This window comes from Populus euphratica, unplaced genomic scaffold (genome assembly GCF_000495115.2).
Source record: "Populus euphratica unplaced genomic scaffold, PopEup_1.0 scaffold3.1, whole genome shotgun sequence".
In the NCBI taxonomy this organism is placed as follows: domain Eukaryota; kingdom Viridiplantae; phylum Streptophyta; class Magnoliopsida; order Malpighiales; family Salicaceae; genus Populus; species Populus euphratica.
This window is the reverse complement of record NW_011499847.1, coordinates 5,474,887-5,502,360: the sequence shown is the minus strand read 5'-3', so window position 1 is coordinate 5,502,360 and position 27,474 is coordinate 5,474,887. Positions and strand designations below refer to the sequence as shown.

The 27,474-nt window shown below is 33.2% G+C and overlaps 3 protein-coding genes and 1 long non-coding RNA gene across 8 annotated transcripts; 1 reads left to right on the top strand and 3 right to left on the bottom strand.

Moving 5' to 3' along the window:
- Window positions 1-512: 512 nt before the first annotated feature.
- LOC105110268 (uncharacterized) lies at window positions 513-16,700 on the top strand. The gene is made up of 3 exons (XR_839441.1): window positions 513-766; window positions 1,662-2,214; window positions 16,688-16,700. It is a non-coding gene; the product is annotated as an uncharacterized LOC105110268 (long non-coding RNA).
- On the bottom strand, window positions 6,215-9,063 carry LOC105110241 (gamma-interferon-inducible lysosomal thiol reductase-like). Its single transcript, XM_011005221.1, has 5 exons — window positions 8,607-9,063; window positions 8,410-8,475; window positions 8,136-8,276; window positions 6,893-6,985; window positions 6,215-6,650 (listed from the first exon to the last, which is right to left on the bottom strand). Exons 1-5 carry the CDS (start codon window positions 8,874-8,876, stop codon window positions 6,456-6,458), a joined length of 765 nt encoding a protein of 254 aa, XP_011003523.1. The 5' UTR covers window positions 8,877-9,063; the 3' UTR covers window positions 6,215-6,455.
- Window positions 11,460-14,162, bottom strand: LOC105110251 (NAD(P)-binding Rossmann-fold superfamily protein). 3 transcript variants are annotated; one of them, XR_839436.1, is made up of 7 exons: window positions 13,930-14,152; window positions 13,660-13,832; window positions 13,367-13,552; window positions 13,091-13,253; window positions 12,428-12,614; window positions 11,650-11,984; window positions 11,460-11,595 (listed from the first exon to the last, which is right to left on the bottom strand). XR_839436.1 is itself a non-coding variant. In XM_011005233.1 (6 exons), the coding sequence occupies exons 1-6, from the start codon at window positions 14,045-14,047 to the stop codon at window positions 11,840-11,842; spliced, it is 972 nt and encodes a 323-aa protein (XP_011003535.1). In that variant the 5' UTR covers window positions 14,048-14,152; the 3' UTR covers window positions 11,460-11,839. The 3 variants fall into 3 exon arrangements, 2 of the variants coding, with proteins under 2 accessions (XP_011003535.1, XP_011003545.1); XM_011005233.1 differs by having other exon boundaries at window positions 11,460-11,984; XM_011005243.1 differs by lacking the exons at window positions 11,460-11,595; window positions 11,650-11,984 and adding an exon at window positions 12,006-12,122 and having other exon boundaries at window positions 13,930-14,162.
- Window positions 16,701-21,865: 5,165 nt separating the features above from the next.
- LOC105110213 (mitochondrial import inner membrane translocase subunit TIM22-4-like) lies at window positions 21,866-27,023 on the bottom strand. 3 transcript variants are annotated; one of them, XM_011005186.1, is made up of 5 exons: window positions 26,568-27,023; window positions 26,125-26,315; window positions 25,941-26,013; window positions 23,816-23,906; window positions 21,866-22,033 (listed from the first exon to the last, which is right to left on the bottom strand). In XM_011005186.1, the coding sequence occupies exons 1-4, from the start codon at window positions 26,758-26,760 to the stop codon at window positions 23,821-23,823; spliced, it is 543 nt and encodes a 180-aa protein (XP_011003488.1). In that variant the 5' UTR covers window positions 26,761-27,023; the 3' UTR covers window positions 21,866-22,033; window positions 23,816-23,820. The 3 variants fall into 3 exon arrangements, with proteins under 3 accessions (XP_011003488.1, XP_011003495.1, XP_011003503.1); XM_011005193.1 differs by having other exon boundaries at window positions 21,866-22,039; window positions 23,822-23,906; XM_011005201.1 differs by lacking the exon at window positions 21,866-22,033 and having other exon boundaries at window positions 23,848-23,934.
- Between the last annotated feature and the right edge of the window lie 451 nt (window positions 27,024-27,474).

Genomic DNA, 27,474 nt, shown 5'->3' with positions numbered 1-27,474 from the left:
ATAACCCATCTCAATATGATCATACAAAGCATGTCGAGATAGACATATTTTTATTAAGAAGAAATTAGATGGAAAAATTATGGAGCTGCCTAAAATTCAATCTGAGGATCAATTAGGTGACATTCTTACCAAAACAGTCTCAAATCTAGTGTTCTTAAAGCTTTATCATTCTTACCAAAACAGTCTCAAATCTAGTGTTCTTAAAGCTTTTAGATAAGTTGAGCATGTTTAACACCTATGTACCAACTTGAGGAAAAATGTTGAAATTTTATCTCGTCTAATCAGGGATTGTATAGGTATAAAATTTTATATTTGTTCCTCGAATTAGAAAAATTAATTTCTGTAATTAATTTCTAGATTTTCTTATATATTTAGTTTCCTATTTTGATATAAGTTTGTATTCCGTAAATTGTATCATTCCTATTCAATCAATACAATGAAAAATACAATTCTAAAAACAAATAATATATATATATATATAATAGTTCGGAAATTCTCGCGGGTGTTGTTGTGATGTTTTGAAAATTAGTAGGAAAGGGCAACCAAGCCCTTGGTGACTTAAAGAGTAAGTATAATTAAATGAGGGGTATTGTGGTAATTGAATAATAGTTGATAAATATAAATAGAAAGAAAATAAAACAAAAGAACAAAAGAGGGAGCTGTGTTTTTTTGAGAGCAAACGTAAGAGAGGGAGAAGGAAGAAGAAGAAGAGAAAAGAGGGGAAAAGAAGGGAAAGGGAAGAGATTGAGAAGAAATAACTTTAAAGGTAAGATTTAGGTTGTTAAATGTATAAATGTGTTGTTTGAAATTTAAATTTATGTTTTGATAAATATTAGGGTTTTGAAAATTTGTGTTTTGGGTTAATTGATGAATTAATTTGAATGTTATAGGGTTGATTGTTGTGGGTAATTGATTAATTAGTTGATTTTGAGAGATTGTTGGTAAAGATGATGATGTTGAGTTATGATTTGTGTAAATTGTGAATTTTGAGTTGGAATTCTGGAAAGAACAGTAGGTAATCTGTGAACAATTCTGGGTTTGAGGTTGAAGATGACGAAAATTCAATTTGGTCCCTAAATTTGTGGAAATTACAGTTTAGTCCCTAAACTTTGGAAAAATTATAATTTGACCCCTAATGGTATTTTGAGATTCTGGACAGTGTTATTATGAGGTTAAGGATGATGAATCTCAGTTTGATAATTGATTTGGAATATTTCCAGTTTGGTCCCTAAATTTAAGAATTTACATTTTAGTCCCTAAACTTTGGGAAAATTATAATCTGACCCCTAATGGTATTTTGAGATTTTGGACGGTGTTTTTATGAGGTTAAGGATGATAAATCTCAGTTTGATAATTGATTTGGAATATTTTTAGTTTGGTCCCTAAATTTTAGGAATTTACATTTTAGTCCCTAAACTTTATAAAAATTACCTTTAGGTCCCTAGTTCGTTCTGGACAGAATGAAGGATGGTTTATGGGTGAAATTTCAGTATGGTTATATATTTACAGTTTGGTCCAATTTTGGTAAAATTACATTTTGGTCCCTATTTGGATAATTATCATTTTAGTCCCTAAACCTAGGAGAGTAAACCTAGTTTTATTTTATGCATTGAGATATTTTGTTTGAGTTGTTTTTGAGTATATTTCATATATTGTTGTAGGTTCTCCTAACGATCCTCAATAGGATTTTCGGGTCTTTCGTCTGACGTTCCTTTAGTTCTATATTTTCCGGGTGAGTGGGATAATCTTTAATATGCATATAATATAAGTAAATATGTATGTTGATTATATGATGAGTACGATTAGTTAATCTCTTGAATATTTATATTTATATATTTTGCTTTGTTTTTCGAGTACTCATCTATTCTTGAAATTTGCACTCGCATTTTATCGAGCTAAATTCTATTTGATATGATATACGTTTCCTTGATGATTCTGTAAATATCTATTATGCCTTGATATAGGACTTGTCAGTAACTCCATGCTAACGGAGAGTAGTTAGCCTATGTGCACATAGTATTCTGTATACCTAGCTGATGAGAGAAGCATCAGCCTGCGGCGACTGATCATCCCATAGTGGTCACCTTCGGGTGTCATCTGGTCACTTTTGAGTGTCATCTGGTCACCCTCGGGTGTCATCTGGTCACCTTCGGGTGTCATCTGATCTCTGACATGTATTCCACTACGTTATGATAATATGTTCAGTATGTATATGTATATCATTCTACTACGTTATGATAATATATTTAGTATGTATATGTATATGTATATCAAGATAAATCATCTGACAAATTATTAATATGAAAATATCTAAAATGTATATTAAATATTATTCCCTCACTGAGTTGGTTGAACTCACCCCTCATTCTTAATATTATTTCAGGTTCTTAGTTTCTAATAGCAGTTGGACTTTGTTGAGTGTTCCTACTTCTTCAGTTTTGGGTCGGTATGCCTTGCTTATTGTTCAAGGTTGTTTTGATTCGAAGTCTTAGACGCTCCACTATTACTCTGTTTTAATTAAGTTTGGATTTTGACAATGTAATGAGTATTATGAATTATTATTTTGTTTTAATTACTGATGAAGAGTTTTGACTATCCTTTGACTTCATCAGCTTTGAGTAATATAATATTTCTCAAGATTATGAAATGCTGCGTATTTTTGAATATCTATTACTTTGATATGTATGTTTTGAGGCTTAGCGTAGGTGGGATGTCCTTTCGACACTCCTCCTGCGTTGCCGGTCATGAATCCGGGATTTGGGTCGTGACAGTTGTTAGCACACCGCACCGCTAAAACAACAGCTCTAGAATAAAATAAGATTAGCTATTATCACAATAAGTGGTGACGTCTCGTTCTAGAAGATAAATTAAACATATGGTATTACGTACACTCTCACTCCTTTAATTTATTACCTCATATTTCATTTAATATATTTAATCTCTGAACTTATGCACAGTGCAACTACTTCTATTTAATTCGTTAATTAACTAAAAAAATGGACGTCTAATCTAAGCGTAGAAAATGAAAAACCACAGATCACAGACCACCAATATAATACGTGTAGCAAGCAACAAGATAATCAAACAGACAAGAACGTTGTTTACTTTTGAGAACAAAAACAAAGACAGTGTCGTTTAATTTCTTCTGCTTGTTTTCCGTATTAAATAAATAAATAAATTAATGAAGAAGAAATATATAATTGGTGCGTGTTGAAGGATGACGGCTGTCAAGATAAAGTTGTAAGATACACGGCGTTAAGAAAGATAACGTGATCTCGCATCGTATCCATCCACAGAGAATTTGCCTCACGCTTTGCTTTCGTTGGCCTTGTTGCCCTCCCATTCCATTTTCTTAGTGGGGGTTGTCGCTTGATTGCTCGATGCCCATTTACTTGCTGGAATTATAACCTACAAGCATGTATTTTTTATTACTTAATGAGGGTTTGTGCGAGTGTATATATTAAGCGTTAGTGCTAGAAAATGACATCAAAAATTGACTTAATGATTAAAAAAACATGTTAAAACTATCCCATGACGACTAAACATTGAGCCATGATATAGAATATAAACTTAATTATTAGATGGTTTATAAATGAATGTATTTGAGTGATCCAATTAATGTTCTTAAATTTAGCAGATAAGAGAGGACAACATGACTTCTGAGAAAGAAAGAAAATATATACTAGCATCGAAGCGCAATTATGTAATTAAAGTATGGGCTTGTGTGTTTATATATGTGATTAATTTAGATGTAGGATACAAGCTTGTTGATTTCTTAACCTTTAGCTATAAATAAATATTTTCGTGTCTGCTGGGTAAGCAGAGTTACATGCTTTTGGGTTCAAAATTTATCCAATATGAACAGGATTACGTATTTCTGGGTTGCATGTCTGGCATAATTAAGCAATACCCCTCGACCGAATTAAAAGATATCAGTTAATATATATATATATATATATATATATATATATGTCTGGCATAATTAAGCAATACCCCTCGACCGAATTAAAAGATATCAGTTAATATATATATATATATATATATTTCTTGAAAATAAAAATGTTAAATTCTTGCTGAGAATCTCGATAAACAAGCTATTACATTAGTAGATCACATGTGATTTTTGTACGATAAAAAAAAAAAGAAAAGGAAAGGACTCATTAGGACTGGCGAGTTGTCCGCGGGGTAGTTCTAGTTCTATCCAGTAAAAATCTCCAATGAAAGACCAGCATTTGCACAAGCTCCGAGCAATTTAACCCTTTTGATTTTTTTACTTTGAACTCTTTACATCCGGAAATCAACTAGGGTTTTCCGCTAGCTAGAGAGAAAGAAACAGTCGGTGGAACCCGGAAGTGGAGGGGCAATGGGATTTTGGTAAAACCAAAAAAAAGGGCCAGAGGAGAAGAGGAGTGTCACTGTATGGTGTTTTTTTTTTTTGAAACGTCACAGCATGGTGGGTCCTGCATAGTTGGACAAACTGTAGTTTTGGTCGCCGACATGATATCTGGATCGTAAAATTTACTGACAAACGGTGCGTGATGGCCCTTCTTCTCCTCTCCCTTTTGCACTGCAACCCTTGATCCTAAAGAACATGAACCCACACCCATCTATCATTCTCCTTCCTTTGAAATTGCCTTTTGTTTTGCCTTGCTGTAACCCTTTTCGAGACCAGAGAGAGTGGGATACAGATGCGAAGATGCATGGGAGGGGAGGACATGAGAATCCTAGTATTAATATTGGCTTGGGATGTCTGACTTTTGCGTGCTAACGGACAAATTTACTGGAAAGAGACCCCTGAACGTTTGTTAAAGTGGTTCCACCGTTATTATTATTTGGTCATTCGCCATTTTCAAAAATCATGAGAAAATTGATGTGCCTGAGTCATTTAATTATATTGTTTGTGATCACAAGATCATCATGATATCGCGTAATCGATAGCACATATTCATGGTTTCGATGAACAATAGTTTGCGGGCGTCCTCAGCACGTAAAGATGAAACATGACAGATACTTCTCTTCGAGATAGATGTTTTCTGTACATTTACTTTATTAGATGAATAATAAAATATAATATGTGCATTGTTAAACATGATTCGAAATCTAATCCAAAATATACACATTTGAATGTTGTCTTGTAATCCAAGTATAATTATTCGTTAAATCTGCTCATATAATAGTTTATGTTTTTCTACAGAACCAGATATCTTGACATTCTTCCGTCACTTATACAGTTTAATTTATTGAGGTTGAAATCAGTTGTGAATTTAACTCATCTTGGTATATGAAAACTGATTTTAAATTTTTTATCATTAAAAAAAATATAGATAAGAAAGAATATAGCAATCAGTTAAGTCCTTGAATTGTTTTTCTCGAAAGAGAACATATCCACCTGAACAGAGGAAGAGGATGGACATACAAGGAGCATAAGAGGAAAATTGAATTTTTTTAAGAAAGAAAGAGGCCAGGACGGTCATGGTAGTAGGCTCAGCTTATTTAAGTCCAAAACTGGATCTGGTAATTTGGGCTGGAAATGGAGGGCAATTGCTTGAACCAATCAACCCATCAAAGAAACAGAGCATTCCACGAATACGAAAGCTAAAGCCGCCGACAGAAGGATTTGAACCTGCTCAGGAAAAGGCCAACAGACATCGAGCCTGTCTCCTTATCCACTAGGACATATCGACGGGGGAGAGAGGTCTGCTAAAGATTTTATTTAAACTTTAAGAATTATCAACCTCGCCGACATTTAAACACGACTCCCATGAATCTGTGTAAATAATCTGGGAGAGATGAGAGGGTTCAGTGGATGGTTGCTTTAACCAAAATCAAGTTCAAACAAAAAATTCCCGACGTAGGTGAGACAGAAAGCGCTACGGGATATAATAAGACCATTTCAAAGGCGTGTAACAGCTACTACATTAAAGTCTTGGTAGTGAAGAATAGAATCGTGATGACAAAATCTGAACTACTGGATTCGTCCGCTCCGATGGGCACGCCTCCACCTCATGTGTAAGCCGTACACATGATCTTGTGAACATAGGCTCAACTGGGCTATCAGAACTCCAATTCTTAGCATCGACTATCCATTGCTCCGCTCAAGTGCGCCTTCATCTCTATATAGGTTCATATTAGATCCATGCAACCAACCACCGGACCGTCTGTTTTCAAGCAGCATCTAATACACGTTACAATTATTCGTCCAGACACATACCTGTAGCTCAATTGATAATATATACCGGCAGCTTATCATCTAACCATATCCCAATCCCACAATCACAGCACAATGTTATCAAGTAGTAGATGACTATAGATAGATCATGCTCAGTCGAGGGGGGGCAGCTTTAGACATGCGCTTAGCTGAGTACTGCTAATTTGACATCATAACTACAATGCCAACAAGGGAATAAGTAAATAAAATTGAGATGCATCTACGCTGAAGCGGCCCTGATATTCATCTACTGCATCCACAATGATGTTGCTGATCTTATTGATTCCAATAATGTTGATACAATCGTATCCCTGTAGCAAACTGGAGAGATTGATTTTGCTTTCGCCCTTGGGATGGAATGGCGAGATTGTTTGCTGCAAGCTTTGGGTGTGGCAGTGCCTTTGTAGGCCTTGCAGATGTAAGTTATGAAGTCCTCGTAGTCCTAAAAAAATCACAGCAGAGTAATTTCTAAATTCCATCAAGTATCAAGTAATCTTCTAAAACTGAAAAAAATAAAAAGTACAGAGAAATCAATAACCTATGATCAATCATCAATGGTTCATGAGTGAAGAACAATTATCACAAATAGCAAAATTGCAACCGGGATGCAGAAAGTTTTGGTGAACAAATTTTGTAGTCGACAAACAACACAAATTTCTCATGGTTGTAGTTAAAAGAACAAACCTCATAAAGTGGCTGTCCATCCACCACCACCCATGGCACATATTTATGTGGAGGCTGAAGGGCATTTGTTTCAGCAGCATACTCTAGTTCAAGCTGCATAGATGTGCCAAATATAGATACAATAAGTTATGTGCCGAAAACAATTTTTGGACCATCAAATAAATAACATGACGACAAAAGAGAGAAGGAAACATTAGGGAGTCAGCAGAACATTGAGTTATCTTTTTGCAGTACAAGACAATGAACATTTAGGTGGGAGGCCAAAATGAAATACAGGTAACCAAGCCACAAGTGGGAGAAATGCCGAAGATGACATGATCACAGTACATTGAAATTTCAGAATCAGAGCTAAGGTTTCTAGTTGCATGGGCTTTTCTCTTAGAACCATTTGATTCGAGCATTGCTTCAGGCTTTCCTCACTGTCACAAGGCAGAGGTCTAAAGCAATTATAATCGTCACAGGGATTTCAATATATTTATTCCATTTCAATTTCACCTCAGTGTCCATGTATTGCCTGCCCGAACTATCCCTCTTTTAAACAGTATGCTGGTTCTTCAGATATCTAACGAGCACAACTTTTCATCTGCATGATTCAAACTTTTCTCTCTTCCAAGCTTCAGAGTTTAGTATTTTGCCTATAACCAACCAGGCAGTATCTTCATAGCAGGGTAAAGAAAACAAAACTATTTTCTTACCCCCTTTAAGTCAATCCAGCAAATAAAACCACAGTAGCAAGTATAATAAGATTATAGCTAATTTCTTAATGCATTTGCTTCAATCAAAGGCGTTTCCCTACTTGTGCCCCAGGAACTTGAAAGTTAAGACAATTTTCCCTGACTAAGCTCAGATCGTCATCAGAATCTGTAACAAATCACTGTCAAAACTTTATTGGAGCTTCCTAACATCAAACAATCATGAAATCAAAGCCTTAACTTCATTGTGCGTCTACATAAAACTCCAGCCAATATGCAATAGAACAAATCATCTTAATCAACCAGATCCCCCAGCCAATATGCAATAGAACAAATCATCTTAATCAACCAGATACGAGGTCCATACATTTCAATGAACAACTTAAAAAAGCAACTGTTGATTACTGTAAACTAGGAGGAATCACCACATATGAAGATCTATTCTTGGTAACTTAATTTGTTAGTTCATAGAGAACACGGTGACACAAAATTGCCTCACACAACTTGAATTGATTCATTCAAAAGCATAATAAATCTAACAGTAAACTAACCTCATTTCCATATCCACCAGTATAGCACTCGGAAACAGGCTTTGGATCCAAACCCAATTCTTCGAAACATGACTCCCATTCTGGGTACTTTCTCTCATAAACCAATTTCTCAACACAGTAAACAAAAGGGAAATGGTCTTCCTGCATGATAAACATCACAATTTTAAGACAGAGAACCAAAACACACAAATACCAATACTGGGTACCTTAATTACCACATAAAACTTATTCTAAACCAGATAAAATCACACTTGAAGAAATCAAGAAGTCTAACCAATTTAGGCCAAGCATGAATTGCACAAGCTTCCACAGTATTCAATAAACATTCATATGGACCGTGCTGCAATTTAAACATCAAATAAACGAAATTTAGCAGCCTGGCAATTCCTTGCCCACAAAAATATTTGACCTTTTCAGTTGGATAATAGTCAATGAAATAAAATCTCGAAAGGGCCAATTTTTATAAAGAACCTGGCAAACAAAGGTGTCGTTTCCTCTGATTTTGGCATTGCCCCAAGGAGAGAGGTAGAGATCAACGATGGAGAGAAGATCGTCATCTTCAACGAGCTTGTCAAGGTAATTCACTATGAAATTGGCACTGTACGGGCAGAGAGATTCATAGTATAGTTCCAGGGAAACTTTATCAGAATTTGAAGGGAGAATTGTCGTAGATGAAGAGGAGGAGAGAATCAAGAGGTAAGTGAGGAAAGAGAGGGCGGTGGTTGTTAGACGAGAAGCCATCACTGAAAGTTTATGATTTTTTTATTAATTATTGTTTGCTTTAATTTGAAGAAGAGGAAGAGAGATTAGGTGGTTCCGACGTTATTTGAAAGTGAAGATGAGGATAACTTTGAGCTGTGAGGGTATCCTTGAGGAAGATTTTTCAAGGAAACAAAAATGATGGATTTCACAGGTGAATGTCAGCTGACTCTGCCACCACATATTACGCTGCCAGCACAGCCAAAACGGTCCATTTATGTTATTCCAGGCAAAAAAAACTACGACAATTTTTTTATTTATTAGAATCATCCATTGCCTTGATTTCATGTGCCCTTAGTTTTCAACTACACTGTAACCCACGCTGTGCTGCCATCTAATTCATTTTTTTTTTACATGAGAAAAACTCAAGCAACAATAGTATTTCAAAAAAAAAACGAAAAAACCTGATGCCTGTATTATTAACTTGATTATATTCAGTAATATCAGTTAATTTAATAAATTGATTTAAATTAAAGGTAATGATAGAAAATGAATCCTAAAACAAATTTGACAATAATTAACTAAAAAAATAAATGATCGATATCATATATATAAAAAATAAAAAAATTCATTAAAACTCATAATCACTTTACTATGAACATCATCCACAATTAAAAAAAAAATCTGTTAAGACATTCAAATTCTATTGCAACAAGATGCACAGTGATAGTAAAAGAAATTGCATGGGTCGGTAGAAGAATGCCCTAAAAAAGCAAAATAAACAAAATGCATTAGAGTGATTATTTGTCTATATTCAACCAATTAATTCAAGAATAAAATTTATTTTTAAAAAATAAATTTAACAAATAATAATAAATAAAAAACAATGAGATAACTCAGGCAAATAAAAAAACAAAAGGCGTAAAGAGTATATAAAAAATAAAAATCAATCTTCAATTAAATAAATATCAAAAGCAAAATTGAAAAAGCAATGGTTTAAAAATGATAAAAAAAAATTAAGCAACGTTAACAAAGCTCTTTATTAGGTTAATTTTTCAAATTGCACCTCGTAATCAAATACTCAAATACAAAATTAACTAAAAAGTCTAAATCTAAACCAATTTATTATTGAAAAATGAAATTGAGTAAACAAAATATTAAATTTAAAAATTTGCAAAGAAAAAAATAATTAAAAGAATGAGAATAAAATTTGATATGAAAAAATAATAGAGGTTTAATTGCAAAAAAAATAAAGAATTATAAAAATTATCCTAGGTGATATAAATAGAAATTAAAAGAACGGGGATCAAATATAATAAATAAAAAAATCAAACAAGGATTAAATTGAAACAAATTTTGGTTTGCATATATTATTTTAAATAAAATAAATATTAACCAAAAATCAAGGACTAAATAAAAACTAAAAAGAACCCAAGGGGTTGGTTTTGAAAATTACAAGGTATAACATAAAAATTCAGGGAAAGAAAGAATCCAAGGGGTTGGTTTTGAAAATTACAAGATATAACATAAAAATTTAGGAAAAGAGACAAGCAATAAAAAATAATTGTCGAAACCAAACTGATAGATCATTCTTTGTATGCATCACCATTACACGGAAAAGATGCTAGTGTGAATCTAAAAACGCTTTATAACAGTGTTTTTAATTATTGAAATCAACTCCACACTTCATCCAAATACAATAAGTTAGCTGCATCAATAAATTAATTTTTTTAATTTACAATAAATTAATTTTTTTAATTTATTAAAAAATAAAATCACCCCTAGCTTTACTCAATAACAATAAAAAAAAAACCCAACAAATTAATGCTAAAAACACCCTCAAAATCAAAACCAAGGTATCAAAATTTGAACCCTGAGAGTAAGATTTTTACCGTGCAAATAAAAAGAATTAAGACCAAAACACCCCTATCTGGCAAGCAAAAAAAATTTTGTTTACAAGGGAAAATATATTATTTTACTGTGCATCTGTTAATTAAAAATATAATTTTACATTTCAATGGCATCCAACAATGTATGAATCTTAAGGGTGTCTGTGATATTTTACTATACAATTTAAAAGTTAAACACTATTCTTGCCCTTGATCAATTTTAAAATACTAAAAAGCTTCTATTGCAAACAAAATTCTACTCTTAATCATTAACCTTGTGAATTTTTTCAAGGGCAGGATAGTAAATTCATTATTTCCATCCACAAAGAAATGTATCCAGGAAAACAGGGAATTCGGTACCCCTTTCTTCTTCTTCTTCTTTTTTTTTTTAATTTTCATGTGCTAGAAAATAAAAATCTAATAGTTGTTTTTCTTCAAGCAGTACTGATTTTGGGTTTCGGGCTTAGAAACTAAAAAAAAATTAGCTTTGCTTTAACAAACTTATAAGTAGTCAAATTCAAAAATGTCGACATGTTGATGGGTTTGCGTGCAACATTTACGTTTTACCCGCTCCTTCGATCTTGCACTTGCCGAGCACCACCCCTCCCACGCTCTTAACACCACTGAAGTAGTCTACCTCACCTCAGAAGATGGATTGTGATCTCTTGTGATCATAGCATGAACAAACAGAATTCCCCCCTACCGAAGACTATTACAGGACACCGATTGCACATAATTAAATGATTGCATATCATAAACAGGAGATAACTATCAGAAAACTAGTTGTTGCAAGCATGCAATTAAAGACTTCATAAACTGCAATGATTTTGTTGAATCGATCCCATTCATGCTAATTGCCAAGAATTTAAGACTTTGGCCCATCAATGACAAAAGACACGCTGATATGCGGAGAGAAAAGAGAAGACGAAGCAAAGCAAAACCAAGTTTTTTTTTTTTTCTTCGAATACATAAGCCTGTTCAAACTGTCCACATAGCTAAAACGGTAACACTGAGACCTGCCAACATTACAGGTAACCTCCATACGCAAGCTGTGATTGTTCCTGCACAAACACACTAATCAGTTCTACCCCATGGATTGATCACTGAAGCTTTTTCTTAAGAAATGAATCCTTTGCTCTTTAAACTTTCAACTGCATCCTTGATAATTTCCTCCATGGGAATAAATTCTAAACCCAAGTCCATCAGCTTCTTGGCTCCATTCTTTGCCCTCAACAACCCAGGTTGGGTGTCCTTCGGCAAACTGCATGAATAGGCACATTAAGGATCAAGCAGTAATGATTCACACCATCAAACAGCCAGAAAGAAGTTTTAAGATCTCAATGAAGCAGGGGTGGCAATGGACGGAAGTTTGATCAACAACGCAACAGCAAGCACAGCACTGTACGAGAATAAAGAGCAAGACTAGTTAAATTTAATGCTCCCAACTACCGAGACACTTTGAACGGCAATCAAGACTTCGATAGCTTTAATGCTTCTCGCACATGTACATCCACGTGCAAAGTTTAGATAAATTATGTGGTAGAGCATTTTGAAGAGGAAAGTAGATTTCAGAATATAGTACATGGTTTCAATAGTGTTTTGCAGACAACATAATCAAATTACCAGGCATAAAAAAAATGTACATAGGTCTGTTCATATTCACCACACAGTACACACTCAGAAAAACAAACTTAAATTCTTTACCTAGGAATCTTATATTCAGGATATAGCTCAGCAACCTTGGCCACAAAGTCACCATAATGAGATATAGCTTCAACACACACGTGTCTGCCAGTTGCTGATGGGTTTTCATACACTATAATATGCGCCAAGGCTACATCTTTAAAATGGACAGATCCCATAAAGAAGTTCTCGTATGTCTCAGTGCAGCCTGCAATAAGGACAAAAAGTCATTGTTAGTGCTTTCCTTATTCAAGAAATTATAATAGCAAAATGGTTGAGTTAAAGGCTTTTTAGCTAGATACTTCCATAAACATGTTTGCATGTCTGCAATAGTATAATGAATGTTAGCTTATTGAAAAAAGGGTATGCACATGAACAGACAATCAAAACTAACAAAAAGTTTAATCTTTGTTCCTGGTTCTTGCAATTTTCTATGCATTTTCCTCAAAAACTTTTCCTTGACACAGCTACTATCCGGCAGGAGAAAAAGGTGCATTAGAAGGAAATCTAATTGTGCTGTTGAAGCGATAAGCTATAAGCTATAAGCCTATTAGTGCAAAAGAAATAAAAGTGATGTTGGATTCTAGTTCATGACTAATTCTGCTGTTCTACAAACTATGGACAGGATACTTCTATGATCTGACTGCTTAGAGTGTCATAGATTGAGTTAGTGAACAACATAACCTTGTAGAAGGCGCACAAGCATCACCATGCTAGCATTCAGCACTGGTGAAATAACCGGACCCATAACTGTACCCGGATTCACTACCACCATATCCAAACCCTTCTCCTTTGAAAACTCCCACGCAGCTTTCTCGGCTAGTGTTTTTGACAAAGGATACCATAACTAATCACCACAACAAAACAAACAAAATCAATCACATTATAATCCACAAAAGTCAACAAAGTAAAATTTATTTGGAAATAAATTAAAAGAACAAGACACTACTCAGTACTCACTCCATTTTGCTTGCAGTACTCAACGTCCGTCCAGCAATCCTCATTCTTGATGACGTCTGCAGGCCAGTTAGGACTTGGCGTAATAGAAGAAACCGAAGACGTTACCACGACGCGCCTGACGCCGTTCTCCTTTGCCGCCGTTAATACATTTATTGTTCCTTTAATTGCCGGATCCAAAAGCTCGTTCTTTCAGGAAAAATAAAGAAGGAAATGCACAGAATTTTGTGTAACTAAACAAATAAAAAATCAATCAAAGGAAAAAAGGCGACAAGTTATCACTGCAACTCTAGTACCTGAGGATCATGGACTTCATCAACGATGCACGGAGAGGCCAGGTGAAAGACGCCAGCACAGCCGTTGATTGCGGCGACAATGGAGTCATAATCGAGGAGATCAATTTGGTAAAGACGGAGACGAGTGTCTGCTCCTTCAAGTGATTCTAGATGCTTCGTCTCCTTTTCATCCTCTTCAATTCAAATCAGAGGACAGAGAATTAGCAAAACACAATAGGACGACCACTGCTAACAATATTGGACGGACTACAAGTCGTTTTTTTAACTTACTGAGATTTTTTGCGGTGGCGTGAACGGTATACCCACGGTCGAGAAGGAGACGGACAAGCCAAGAGCCAATACAACCGCTTCCACCGGTAACACACACCACTTCTCCTTTCTTCGACATGATTTCTTCTGTTTTTCTCTCTCCTTCGTGTTCTTGTTTCACAGACTTCAGTATCTAGCTATGTGCTTCTTTATAAAGGATAATGGATTATTAATAATTACCATTAATATTAACATTAACAATTAACATTTTTTTTTAAAAAAAAAACACTCCTTTATAATAACTCTTCTCTCAAGACATTATTTACTTTGATTTTCTTTCTCGTTCATTGAAGTTTTATTTTATTTATAAATTTAATTATAATCTTTAAAATTATATTTATTAGAAGTTATAATTTATAATTTATTTCATTTTATTTTTTATTAAAATATTTTGTTATCACGATGACATGAACTAGAAGTTTGATAAATTAACTTGGTTATCATAAAAAATTTTAGTTAATTTTTTTATTTTTTTATTTAATATTAAATTTATTTAAAGTTAGAATTCATTTATCTCAGTTTATTTTCTATAAAATTATCCTCATTTAATAATTTGAGTCATGAATTTAATATGTTAAATTGGTTGGACTAAAATCACTTTTTATATCTTTTTAATTAATAAATTAATTTTAATTTTATCGAGAATTGAACTTTATTTATTTATTTATTTGTATAAGATTATTTTAATTTCATGACTAAATCACAAGTGATTAATTAACTCAGTTGATTCAAAAAAAAATTTCCTCAATTTTATTATTTAATATTTAGTTAATTAAAAATTAAATATCATGGTTTGTTTTAGTTTATTTTTTATAAATCTATCATCTTTTCATAACTTGAGTCGCAAGTTTGATAAATTAATTTTAATTAACTAGAGATAATTTTTTTATGTTTTTTAATATAATTTTATATTTTAATACCTAATTGGTTGAAAATTAATTTTCATAATTAATTTCAATTTGTTTTTTATTTGATTATTTCTTATTATGACCCGACTACAAGTTTGTTATTTTAACCATGTATTAAACCTAACCCAACTAAGAAGCTAGACCTTAGGTTACACGGGTGATCTGAGTTAATTTTTTTTATGCTTAATGTTTTAATATCTTATATAAAAAAATTAAAACAATACATGTAGATATAAATTTTTGGAAAAAAAAAATGTAAAACTTCAAGTGTATTATACCTACTCTACATCAAAAAATTAAAAAATAATTTAAATGAATGTAATTATTAAAAACATATAGAATGAAATATATTTATCACATATTAAAATTTTTAAAAATAATTCATGTAAATATAAATTATCTATAGTTATTTTTTGTTAAAAAATAATAAATAATCATGTTAATATAAATTATAAAAAACATGTGAAATTAAATATGTATAAATTAATTAAAAAAATACACGAAAATTTTCTAATTTTTAATCATTCAATCTCACGACTTTATTTTTGTTCATCTTGAATAACTAAAAACAAAAAAAAAATCTCAAATATCAAAAACAAAAAGCCCCCATTCCAATTTCCCTTTATCCGTCAATACCCATTCCAAAGCTGTCAAAACCCTCCAGAGCTGTCTCTTTTCCTCCTTTGCTAACAAACAGTATGGCCTCTCACGACCACTGCCAAAACCATGTCTCCGTCCCCATCATTTTTACAGCCACCACGCCCCCCTTACTGCTGTTACAGCCACTGTTCCACCCAATATCAGCACCACAATCATCTATCGATCCACTTCTCCAATCCCTTGTTTCTCTCCTCCAGCAACAGCTGCAACACCATCAGTCTCATCTCTTCTCTCCTTGCCTTATCAAACCGAAAAGATAAAAAAAAAAAAAATTCTCATCCGGATTAGCTCGTATTAATCGGATATGTTGTCGGAATTTTATCGAACTAATTATAAATTTAATTAATAATTACTTAAAACTCAATCAAGATTTTGAATTATTTGAGTCTCGAGTCAATCTACAAAATCAAGTCAGGTGAAGTTTCACAAATATAATTACTTAAATCAATATTTATTAATTTTATATTTTTTTATTAAATTGATTAAAAATTAAATTTTATAATTTATTTTTATTTATTTTTTATATAATTATCATAGTTTTATAATCTGATATGTAATTTAATGAATAGCAAGACCTTTGCAGTTGGCATGTGATCCATGAAATAAGACATTTCATATAATAATAATAATAATAATCCTATTGCCAAGTATATAAACCTTATTTTCTGAGCTACAGATGTTTATACGCAGGTCATTGGAATTCACAGCTTGTCGGGTAACTTCTTAGGAGCTCTTTATTAAGTAACAAATCCTTTGCTCTTTAAATAGTCGACTGCTTCCTTGATGATTTGATCCAACGGAGTAAATTCTACGCCCGAGTCCATCAGCTTTTCAGCTCCCTTTTTTGCCCTGAAAAACCCAGGCTGCTAATCCATTGCCAACCTCCACCAAAACGTATAAATTGTGAGTTAAGCATATTATTGTCGACATCGTTCACGCCAGTCGCCACGATGAATTATTGGGATATCAAACAATAACTACATCATTAATAGTTTTATTGATATAATACATATAATTTATCAGTAATATTTTTATAGATAACATCAGGGGTGAAAAATCAATCTATTAAAATATTAATTATCAATAATTTTTATTTTCATGGATACTTCTTTCAGGGAAAAAAAAACATTTGGAAAGCAATTTGATTTCAGAATATGGTATATGGCTTGCTGCAGTTTTATTGTATAAAATTTTATGTTTTATAACTATAAAGTAATAAACATAAAATTATTTAGCCCCTGCAAAACTAAATGTCAGAGACGACCTTTTCCACAAAATCACCATAGCGAGTTATATAGCTCCGATATGCACGTGTCAAGGTGTTTGAAAATATAATAGTGGTTATTTTTTAAAGTATTTTTATTATAAAATATATTAAAATAATATTTTTTTATTTTTTAAAAATTATTTTTTATAATAATATATTAAAATGATTTAAAAAATAAAAAAAATATTAATTTAAATTTAAAAAATAAATAAATAATTTAAATTTTTTAAAAATATATTTATAAAACGCCGCTTATAAGGACAAGATGGACATCAAACGCACATGATATGCGCCAATTAAGGCTATATCTTTAAAATGGACAAGTCCCATAAAGTTCTGGAATGTCTCAGCGCACCCTGCAATAAGGACAAAATATCTATATTGTTGCTCCCTTAATTTTGGGAATCATAAATGCAGAATTTTAAATTACTACTAGTTTTTTTTTTTTTTTTGCTTTACGTGGGGTGTTCGGACTAGCTTGCGCGCACCACGACTAATCCCCATGGTCTACTGAACACCCTGCAAACCCAGCAGACAGATAAGACAGCACGGGGCTGACAAATATACAACTCCAAAGCTCAAATCTTTGACAGCGGAAGGCGCAAGACGCCTGCCACCGCTGGTCTTATTAAAGGGAAATTGAATACCCTGAAGGGCCTCGATCGTGAGCTATACGTTGGTCAAAGCTTATTGACGAAGTAGTTATACGTACATGTATTTGTGTCTCCGGATAAATGCTAGCTTAAATGGAAGAGGTTATAAGCACAAACAGGCACCGAGACTAATGAAAAGATGTACGATTCTAACATTTAGAATCTCAGTTTAGCTCAGCCCCAGATATCTTAAACCAGACATCCGAAACCAGCCATATCCTCAGTTTAGCTCAGCCCCAGATATCTTGAACCAGACATCCGAAACCAGCCATATCTTTTCAAACTTGACTTTCACCACAAGCCTTTTGACAGACAAACTAGAAGGTAGCCAAGCAAAGTTCATTCTAAGAAACAAAAATGCCTCCTCAATTGGACCTCAAAACTTTATGCAACAATCAGCAACATTAAAGCACAGTCCTAAAAACGCCCTTTACATCTTCAATTCTTGTTTCAACATATTTATTACCGATGTTAACAATCAAAACAATCCAAGCCTTCTTCAAATTAACCCCAGGTTATTTTGAAATAATCCTTTTTAAAAGTGACTGAACCTTGTCTTGAATTACTTTAAGTTAGATTTCTAAACTATAGTATTAATTATTTTTATTTTTATATCGACTCGGGTTAATTTGAATTAACTTGTAATTTGGACTTTGCTTTAAATTCATCTTTAGGTTGGATTTTAAAATTATAATAATAATTAATTTTATATTTATATATCTTAGTTAAACAACTTTGTAATTGAAAATTTTTTACAATGATATTTTAGAAATTAAAAATAATAAATATTATTTCTAAAAACATATCTCCTCTGTATTTCATGTTTTAAAAATATATAAATTTATTTTAAAATTATTTCAAAAACATTTATTTTTATATTCCTATCTCCTCAACTAAACATATTTTTTTTACTATTTTAATATTTTTTATTCCAGAATATCAACCTAACACAGTGTAAAGTTTAGTATTTCGTATAGAATGCGGGTATCTTTTCAAAAGTTTGTAAAGCTTGTTGACGTTGCAATTTTTTAAATTATAAGATTCTACAATCATCAACATCAAGACCATTTTGTACCAGGTGATGGACAATTCAGCCTACAAGGGCAAGCGGTTGAATCCAAAACAAGAATATAATTCAACTTCTTTGATAATATATAATTCTTCAAAGGGTACGTCTATATTCCATGTATATTTTAGTGTTTAATTACTTGACGTGAAGTATGTTAATTATTGATAAAAGAATACCCATTATCGATCTTAAATCAACCATGATGCTATAATCGACCATGATAATTTTATGCATGGTAATTTTAAATTGAATTAGTATACATTTCTATGTCTTTTAATTATGCTGCTTATGAAACATTTGCATGTTTATTGAACTAACAAACTCACACTGAAAATTGCTAACACTGAAATCTACTAAAAAACTACAAATTTGTGATATTTTTTTTTTCATAAGAACCTAATTATTTAAAATTAATGGAACCTATATTTTATCACTTTCATGTTAACATATTCATTTGTATGGAAAGTTTGTTTGAATATATATTTTTCAAATTCATAATATATATATTTTTTTAAAAAGGGGCTGAATTGAAATTAAATTATAGCTGTGAAAAGGATTTGATGAATTTGTTGCTTGAAATAGAGTAGAAGGAGAAGCAAAGTTAAGAAGATGGACAAGCAAGAAAGAAGAAATTATAGTATTTTTTATTTTAACCATAAGAAATGAATACGGTAGATTTTACTTTTTACAGGAAGAAAAATGACAGAAACGGGAGGGTTTTTCGCTTTTGCTAAAGAATACAGTTTACAGCAATTGACCATTCTACCCTCATTTCGAGCACTCTCCTCCAGCCAATAGATACCCTCATTTCAAGCACTCTCCATTAGCCGTAAATAAATTAATTATATATTTATTTTGATCCTTTTTTTTTAAATAAACATCAAATGCAAATATAATTTTAACAAAATAAACATGCCTTTTATTTAACAACAATTTCAATAATAATTTTAACTAAACATATATTTTAATCTAAATAATTACAATTAAAAATAATTTTTCTAAATTTATCAAAAACAAACACGCTTGCATTAGGAAATCTAGCTCTATCTCTATAACCTCGACTGGACTTGATAGATTTAGAAGCTCCGAGACAAGTAAATGCGGGCACCATGTAAGTCGATTCCCTATCTGATTATTTTTCTAAGTGCATTATCACCTCATAAATAAACTCGATAACCCACTTCATCTAAAAATTGATTCAAAATCAAGAGTCAAATGTCCTGTGGCGGAACGAGCAACAGCACATATAATGCCATAATTTAAAGCCATAACATGACGCCTCAACATACATAACCCACAAGGAGTTTTCCCAAAACTGCCTCTGTGATGCATGTTTTTCATCAAAATGAAATAGCAAATCTTAATACGACTCGCCTTCTAACCACCAATGCATGCTAGAAAAATGATAAACTAGATTGAAGCAGAATCAAAGTCCAAAACGAGATAGAGAAATTGATAGTGTTTGACATGGGTTGTAGGCCACCTCTTGGCAACCTTGAAACTCCAGTTACACAAGCAGTGGAAGCCGTAGCTCAGGTGTCATGTTTTCCGCCTTACCTTACAACAAAATTATAAAAAAAGACTAAATGGCTTTGGGTTTTCATTGTAGCTTAATAAAATTTACATGCGTATGACGTGTAATTAAAAGAATTATAAAGAATATTTTAGCATTTTAATATTATTTTTTATTTTTTATTTAAAAAATTACTGAAACATGTAATAAAAAATTGTTAGCATATGTTTCATACATCCCAATAAATAAATGACACTCGTGTCATTAAAAAAGTGTATAAAAAATCTCTGGTGACTAAATCTGATAATATACTATTTACATAAATATATAATTTTTTTTTTTTTTTATATTGTACAATGCATATCGTGTTACATGATAGTCTGACCTACTTCACGTTATTAATATTTTGTTGATATTTAAAACAAATACTATTGATGCACTGTGGAACAGAGACCAATACAATACCAAAATCAAGTTCTTAGCATAGAAAAGGTTACAAAATTTAAATCAAATCATGAAAAAATCATCAAAACATTATCGTATGTACATTCCAAACAATGCACCCAGTGGCTTAGAAAGGCATGCCGCTAGCTGCAAATGTTTCGCAACGACCCCAACATTCTCGTATGTACATTTTTAAGACGAGTGACCGTTGTTTCAAGTAGAATCCGAAGCGGAGAAGAGACTAATCCTAGCAAACCTCCTGCAAATACACACCAAAAATAAATATATAAATAAAACAAGAAGAAGCAGTATACATCAAATTACTGGCAACTAAGACCCTCAAGACCAAGCACATCAAAATCAAGAAACCAACAAAAGATTTTTGTTTGATCAATGATTTTCACTTAAAGCCTCACCACGGAATCCGAAAGAAGCAATGCGAGCAGCCAAGTGTCTCAAACGTTCTTCGGCGCTCATCTTTCCTGGTACAGGCCTTTCAAAAAACCGAGAAGCTGGGTCAAGAAATAAGGAGGGTTTGGAGCTTGGCCAGCAGCTACCATTAAAATACATTTCTCCATGTTTCGTGCTAGTTCTCTCTGTCCGTCCGTTTGTGTTTGTTCAGCATCCAGTACATAAAATACAAATACGAAACTGTATTCTTGGTTGAAGATAGCGGCGGTATATTAGACAGGAAACAAGTCTTTTTGTCCCTGTTATACTGTTACCCTTTATATTTTTTTAACTCAATCTCTTATAATCCTTGCTCATAACAAGATTTTAAACCTTGAAATTAGAGAAAACAGTTGATTTTTCTTATGTTTCTTGAAGGTCATACAAACATTAATTTTGAATTCCTTGTATATATTTTCTTCGATTTTTTTATTTTTTAAACCTCGCCAGGAGAGATCTGTACCTCGGATTGAATTCAATGTATCCTTTCGGAGAATTCTTTGTTTTCTTTTAGAATATATTTTACTTGAATTAAGGAAACAGTTTAAGTTTGAGATTGAATGCCCTTTATACAAGAACAAAAATCTTAGAGTTATCACTTGCCGGTTCTGATGATTTTTTACAAGCATCTTTAAGCTGGGATCGATTTTTGATATTTGGTGACTTTGATTACTGCATGTTGCTTTCTTAATTCTGAATCATTTCTCGTTTTTCCTAATCTGCAACTTGACTGTATACTGTTAATAAAGTTTATTTTTTGGTTAGAAATTTGGGTAACCAGCAGCCTGGAAGTTTTTGTCACATCTTGAGAACCGTGGCAGATGCACAGAGTACTGCTAGCGGCTGCCGCTAGCAACCCTCGTTGTAATACAATCCACACCGGATATTCTCAGGGTGATGAATCAGTTAAATCGAAAACGAAATCGCACAAGACTACACGAAACTTGCTCGTATATTATGGTCATTCTCCTTCGTTGAGGGCAGAAATTTAATTCGAATAAAAAATGAATGTGTATAAAAAAGAAATAATTTCTCTGCTAGCAGATAGACTGCTAGGTCACCAATCCAAAGCCAGCCTGCAAAACTGGATCCGGGTACTTGTCCACTGATTAGTACTTAAAAGTGCATTTTTATCATGGTTTTATATCATCATTTTGCACTTGAAGTATCAATAACTCCTTAACTAAAATATGTTTTATAATAATGTATCTAATAATATAAGATACCTATAATTTGTGGTAAATGTCTATTTTTAATGCAGGTCTATCACATAAATGAAAGGATTGATTGATGACTTGAAGAACTTAAATTGCAAGGATAAAGAGATGGCCAAACTTAGAAAAGAGATGTCGGTGCAATCCAAACCGGAACACTATTCGGTAATTGGGTCATATCTAGAGCTATATATCTCAGATTTAGGTCCAATTTATATGGATGGAAAGGTAAGACATAGGCCTATAACTTTCATATGGAGCCCAAGATCTAAAAAGGCCATTATCAAGTCCAAATTGTAGCAACAACAAAGAAGCCCGAATCTGTCTTCCAGCCCGAGCACTGTTCGGTATTTTGGCCATATCTGGAGTTCTAGAAGTCCAAATGAGCTGAATTGTTTACACAAGAAAGCTGAGACAATTACCTACAACTTTCATGTTTGCAACTGGCTCCAGTTGTGACGTTATCAATGACGTTTTGGGCAGACAAGAGAAGATAAGGATTGTCATCAAGTCAAAAGTTGGCCACCCACTTATCAATTAGTCATCAAATCAATAGTTCCCAATTTTGGCCTATAAAAGGAGGCATTTGCCATGCATTTAGGCATCTTGGTTTCCAGATCAAGATCATGCTCTTCCTTTCTCTCTTTGTATTTTTTGTAATGTTTATGCTTTGCTTTCATTAATATTAAGTTTATGCCTTTCATTTCCTTTCCTTTACTTAGTTAACTTTTATGTTCTTATTTTGTTTATCTATTTTGCTTTCTTTCATTATGTCTAGCTAAGTTAATTATGTCAAGGTGAAAAGGTTACACTAATGGTGTAAGAATAAGTATAATGTAAACTTAATATGGACTTTAATGTTTGATACTAACATGTTTTATATTTGTTATCTTGTTCACTCTTTAATACTTTGCTTGTTAAATGACTAATCTTGATTTATGTTGTATAACACTTGGTACAACAAATGCTTGGCACTTTCATAGCCCATAATGTATGGTATAACCGACACCTGAGCTATGAAAGGAACTTGATTTGTTGTTAACATAAGTTATAATCATGAATGCTTGACGAGATTTACAAGTATTAGCATTAATTGAATAAGATGACTAATGTAATTATGTTAACAATATATAATCTGATTGGAACCTCCTTTGTGTGTGGTTTCCAATTCAATAATAAGAGTTTATACTATACTTGTTTGATATACCATTAGTGGAACCTCTAACCTTGACATTTGTTATTATTATTGTTTAATCCTTACATTAATTTTCCATCTCCAAGTTCCCATCATCTTCTTCTTCTTCTCTTTCTTTATTACTACTACTACTACTACTACTACTATTATTATTATTATTATTATTATTATTATTATTATTATTAGTATTATTAGTATTACTATTACTATTACTATTACTATTATTATTATTGTTGTTGTTGTTATTGTTGTTTTATAATTGTTGTTTATAATTTGTACAATTAACCTCCCTGTGGTTCGACCCCGGTCTTGCCGGGTTATTTATTACTTCGACAAATGTTATTGTTGTTGTATTATTGTTATTTATAATTTGTACAAATAACCTCCCTGTGGTTCGACCCCGGTCTTGCCGGGTTATTTATTACTTCGACACTCCTGCACTTGAGAGAAGACATCAATCTTTTAGTCGTGTCATCCACTCAAGTATGTCTGTCTAGGAATTTCTCTATCAAAACTGAGAATGCAGCAAACCCAGCGCAACCAAAGCATGCTGCTTTAGGACCACCTAAAAAAAGACAGGAGTGTAAGATAACCTGGAAAGGGGTAGCAGAGTGGGAGCAAAACAAAATGCAAACAGGTAAGATAATGAATGATGGTAATCCAACCAAAAACACGCAAGAAAGAGATTGCATATTGACGCATGGATGTTAGAGTAGAAGTGGATAAGTTAAAGCCAACAGCCATTGCCATAGAATTTTAGAGATGGTTGCAAAATTAGCAGCTTGAAAAACCAAACTCGAGTTTTTCCCTAAATAATTCAACATCAAATTTCAAGTGCTGCAGTAGACGGAGACACAGACAAACAATGGTCGGCGCCAGATAGATAATTCCACGAAGCACAGTTCAACATGACCACACGTCATCATCAATGCTAATAGAACTCTAAATTTATGGGCGGAAAACTTCCAACCCTTAAACATCCATGCCATAACATTATTTACGGATGGCATAGTTCGAAATCCAACCCTTAATCATCCAAAGCCAAAATGGATAAGCCTTCCTGTGTTGAAAATCCAAATCCATCTAGAAAATACCAAAAGGAATTGGCACTAGATATCATAAAATATTTGAAGAGAATGAAAAAGCTAAATGATTTGAAAGGTTCTAACCAGTAAATCTGAACCTAAAATATGTTCCTTAAAGATATTCAGTCGGTTGAGAAACCCTAAATAATTGTTAAGCGGGGTAATTTTTTTCATCAACAAGAAAAAAAATTATGAGGGACAATTGATCATTTTTATTTGGACTTGTGTGAAAAGATCAAAAAATATAAGGACCAAATAGAAAGTTAAAAAAATAAAGGGGGCAATTGTCCCGCTTCTCTATAGGGTATATTCACCCCTGCAATCAGGATACAGGTCACACTGCTGAGATCAAGTTGATTAATGAACAGGACTCAAAATAAACCAAAATGATAATGATAATAGTCAAAGAGAAAATTAAAATTGGATAGCCGCTAGGTTTATTCACACTCTTACAGGTTTTGAAAGACCAAAACTATCCTGAGCTTGTAGGGGTAATTAATTGAAACTACAGGAAAATAGCTGTTTAACAGGAGTGAAATCAATTAATAAAAAAGAGCACAGGTCCTAGCAGGAACAGCCAAAAGTGAAACTGCTCCTTTCATTAGCCACATAACAAAAAAAAAAAAAGAACGGTGAGGTTATGTCCTTGCATCACCATATTAACATTGGTCATTCAAGAGGATGGAATATAAGGATGATAAAGTGCATAAAGAAGAAAGTGGAAAGGTTGCGGGACGGAAACTATCCATCATTCTAGTTTGTTTAAATGGGGGAAGGAGGTAAACAAAAAGGATTCAGATGAGGTAAAATCGGAAAACTTTCATTCCATTCATGCCTCTTCTTCCGTATTTTCCAATTTGGAAGGATTGAAAGAACTGAAGGAATGAATTCTTCCATTCCTTTCTTGAGTATACAACTATCTTACCAAACAAGATGAGCGCCTCTTCCGCCTACAGTCTAAACCTATCCACTCCCTTTCCTTTCCATCTCAATAAACAAAGTGGACAGTCAAAGTCATTTAGTTCCACTAACAAGATGCTATCGGAAAATATAGTCAGAAATTCTTAAGTAAAATAGACTATTTGCATACCATGCCCAAACCATGCAGGTTAATTTCATCAAAATTTAATCTGACATGTAATTTTATCATCTGGACCACGAGACTATGCAAAACACAGAGCAAATACCATGGGTTCACAACATCAGAAATTTAACTTTACGCTTGATGAAACATCCAATATTTGAGTTGTTTTGCATACAGAAATTGCAAGGTATGATACAGCACATGGATTCAAAAAACTAGCACCGTTTTGATTCAATGAACATCGTTTATGAAGCTGTGCAGGGGAAGTGAATTGATCGGATGGTATCACGAACCATGAACTCACAGATTTAAAAGCTCCAATACAAGTGAGTGCTGAGTTGTGTAAATGAAACCCATACCTTGGCTACTTAATCTCAAACTGAAAGCAATTAACAAGAAAAGTATTGAACATGGGCCAAAAAAAACATACCTTTTGCTGACATGGCACCTCCAGTGACACACCCAGCAACTACAGTATTTGTGGTGTCATGTTTTGCTCGTGCCTAGAAACAACCAACCCAAATTAAGCTCCTATCGGCTATAACGAAATTTTGAAACTTCGAAGATACATAAAAATCATGGTTTTTATTAGTGCATTCTCCTTAGCATATTACCTTCTCGGCAACACACTCGGCAGCTGAGAAAACCAAGCCCATAATTGCAAACGCTTTACAAGAACTCCAACTCCTCCGCCCCATTTGTTTTGCAGTGTAAATAAATTGCTGCCTTCCTGTCATCTCATCTTGCATAATAGGATTATCCAAGGCACCTAGAAACAGTCCCATGAACAACCCCAAACCACCTCCTACAAAAAAAAATTTCCGAACGCATCTATCATTTCACTTAAAACCAAAATCCTCGCAAAACCAATCATAAACCCACCCTAGAAATTTAAAATTTCTCACTCTTAGAGGCTAGAATTATTGAAAATTCAATCCACCTATTACCACTATAACAACATAAGAGCTTATTATTGAAAGCACGTTAAAAAACAAAAACATTAATTGCAATGAGTTGAAAACCAAAAGGGAAGGTAAATTAATCAATCAATCCTCACCCATGACTCCACTAGCCACACTGCGAACAGCACAGTTATTCCAAACTTCCTGGGCACGAACCTCTTCTATTGAAGGCATTCTAAAAGGCTGAATCTGAGTGGGTGTTTCTCCAACTTTCGAGGTCGAAGAAGAAGCAGCAGCATCACCACCATTAATATTAGATTCACTTCCTGGATTATCATTGCTAGCCATTGATAAAAAGCATACAAACAAGAACCCCCCAAAGCCGAACAAATTTAAAGGCTAGGAAATAATTACTAAATTTATATGGCGTGGAGGTTAGGATGGATCAGGGGTTTTAGCCGCCATTGCATGAACGGTGTTGGGGTTCAGCTGGGGTTTTGAAGAAGACGAAAAGAGGCCAGTCACGAGGTTTAATCGTGGGCTGCAAGAAGTGGCTTATGTCAGTGTACGTTAGCAGAATGACTTTAGATTGAAATGTTCTTGTTCCATGCCAAAAGTTTGCCCTGTTTCGTGGTAAAAGAATACAAAAAAAGAAGCTGAACTGTGAGGCCCTTGATACTGGGCCTCAACGCAAATATTTAAACCCTAGCCCAGAGTGGATCACTCTAATTAGCGACCTTCTCCTGCGACCTTCTTCTCCTGCTCTCCTCCGTGTCGCAAGATTTTTTTTAGAATAATTTTGATGTCCTAATTAATTACCATGTTGTAAATCTTAAGTGGTTTTAAGAAAAATCAAATTTATGATTATTAGAGAGAAAATTTAAGATTTAATTAGTTAAATTACCCCCAGACCTCTCCGTATCTCAAGATTAATCCATAGTGATGATGCTCTAATTAATGAGCAAGAAGATATTTCATGAACTGCGATCAGCTTGAAGCAGCTATGCATCGCATGCGCGTCGATGTTTTGTTAGCTTGTCCCTCTGGATTTTATTCTGCCTG

Bases quoted from the DNA above. Each gene is read 5' to 3' on its own strand.
- LOC105110251 (XM_011005233.1), bottom strand. From the start codon at position 14,047: ATGTCGAAGAAAGGAGAAGTGGTGTGTGTTACCGGTGGAAGCGGTTGT. The intron at 13,833-13,929 runs GTAAGTTAAAAA...TTTGAATTGAAG, and splicing joins CGCCACCGCAAAAAATCTCA to AGGATGAAAAGGAGACGAAG. The intron at 13,254-13,366 runs GTGAGTACTGAG...TGTGGTGATTAG, and splicing joins AGTACTGCAAGCAAAATGGA to TTATGGTATCCTTTGTCAAA.
- LOC105110241 (XM_011005221.1), bottom strand. From the start codon at position 8,876: ATGGCTTCTCGTCTAACAACCACCGCCCTCTCTTTCCTCACTTACCTC. The intron at 8,476-8,606 runs GTTCTTTATAAA...TTTAAATTGCAG, and splicing joins ACGACACCTTTGTTTGCCAG to CACGGTCCATATGAATGTTT. The intron at 6,986-8,135 runs GTTAGTTTACTG...ACATCTATGCAG, and splicing joins CTGGTGGATATGGAAATGAG to CTTGAACTAGAGTATGCTGC.
- LOC105110213 (XM_011005186.1), bottom strand. From the start codon at position 26,760: ATGGCTAGCAATGATAATCCAGGAAGTGAATCTAATATTAATGGTGGT. The intron at 26,316-26,567 runs GTGAGGATTGAT...TTTTTTTTGTAG, and splicing joins TGTGGCTAGTGGAGTCATGG to GAGGTGGTTTGGGGTTGTTC. The intron at 26,014-26,124 runs GTAATATGCTAA...GGTTGTTTCTAG, and splicing joins CCGAGTGTGTTGCCGAGAAG to GCACGAGCAAAACATGACAC.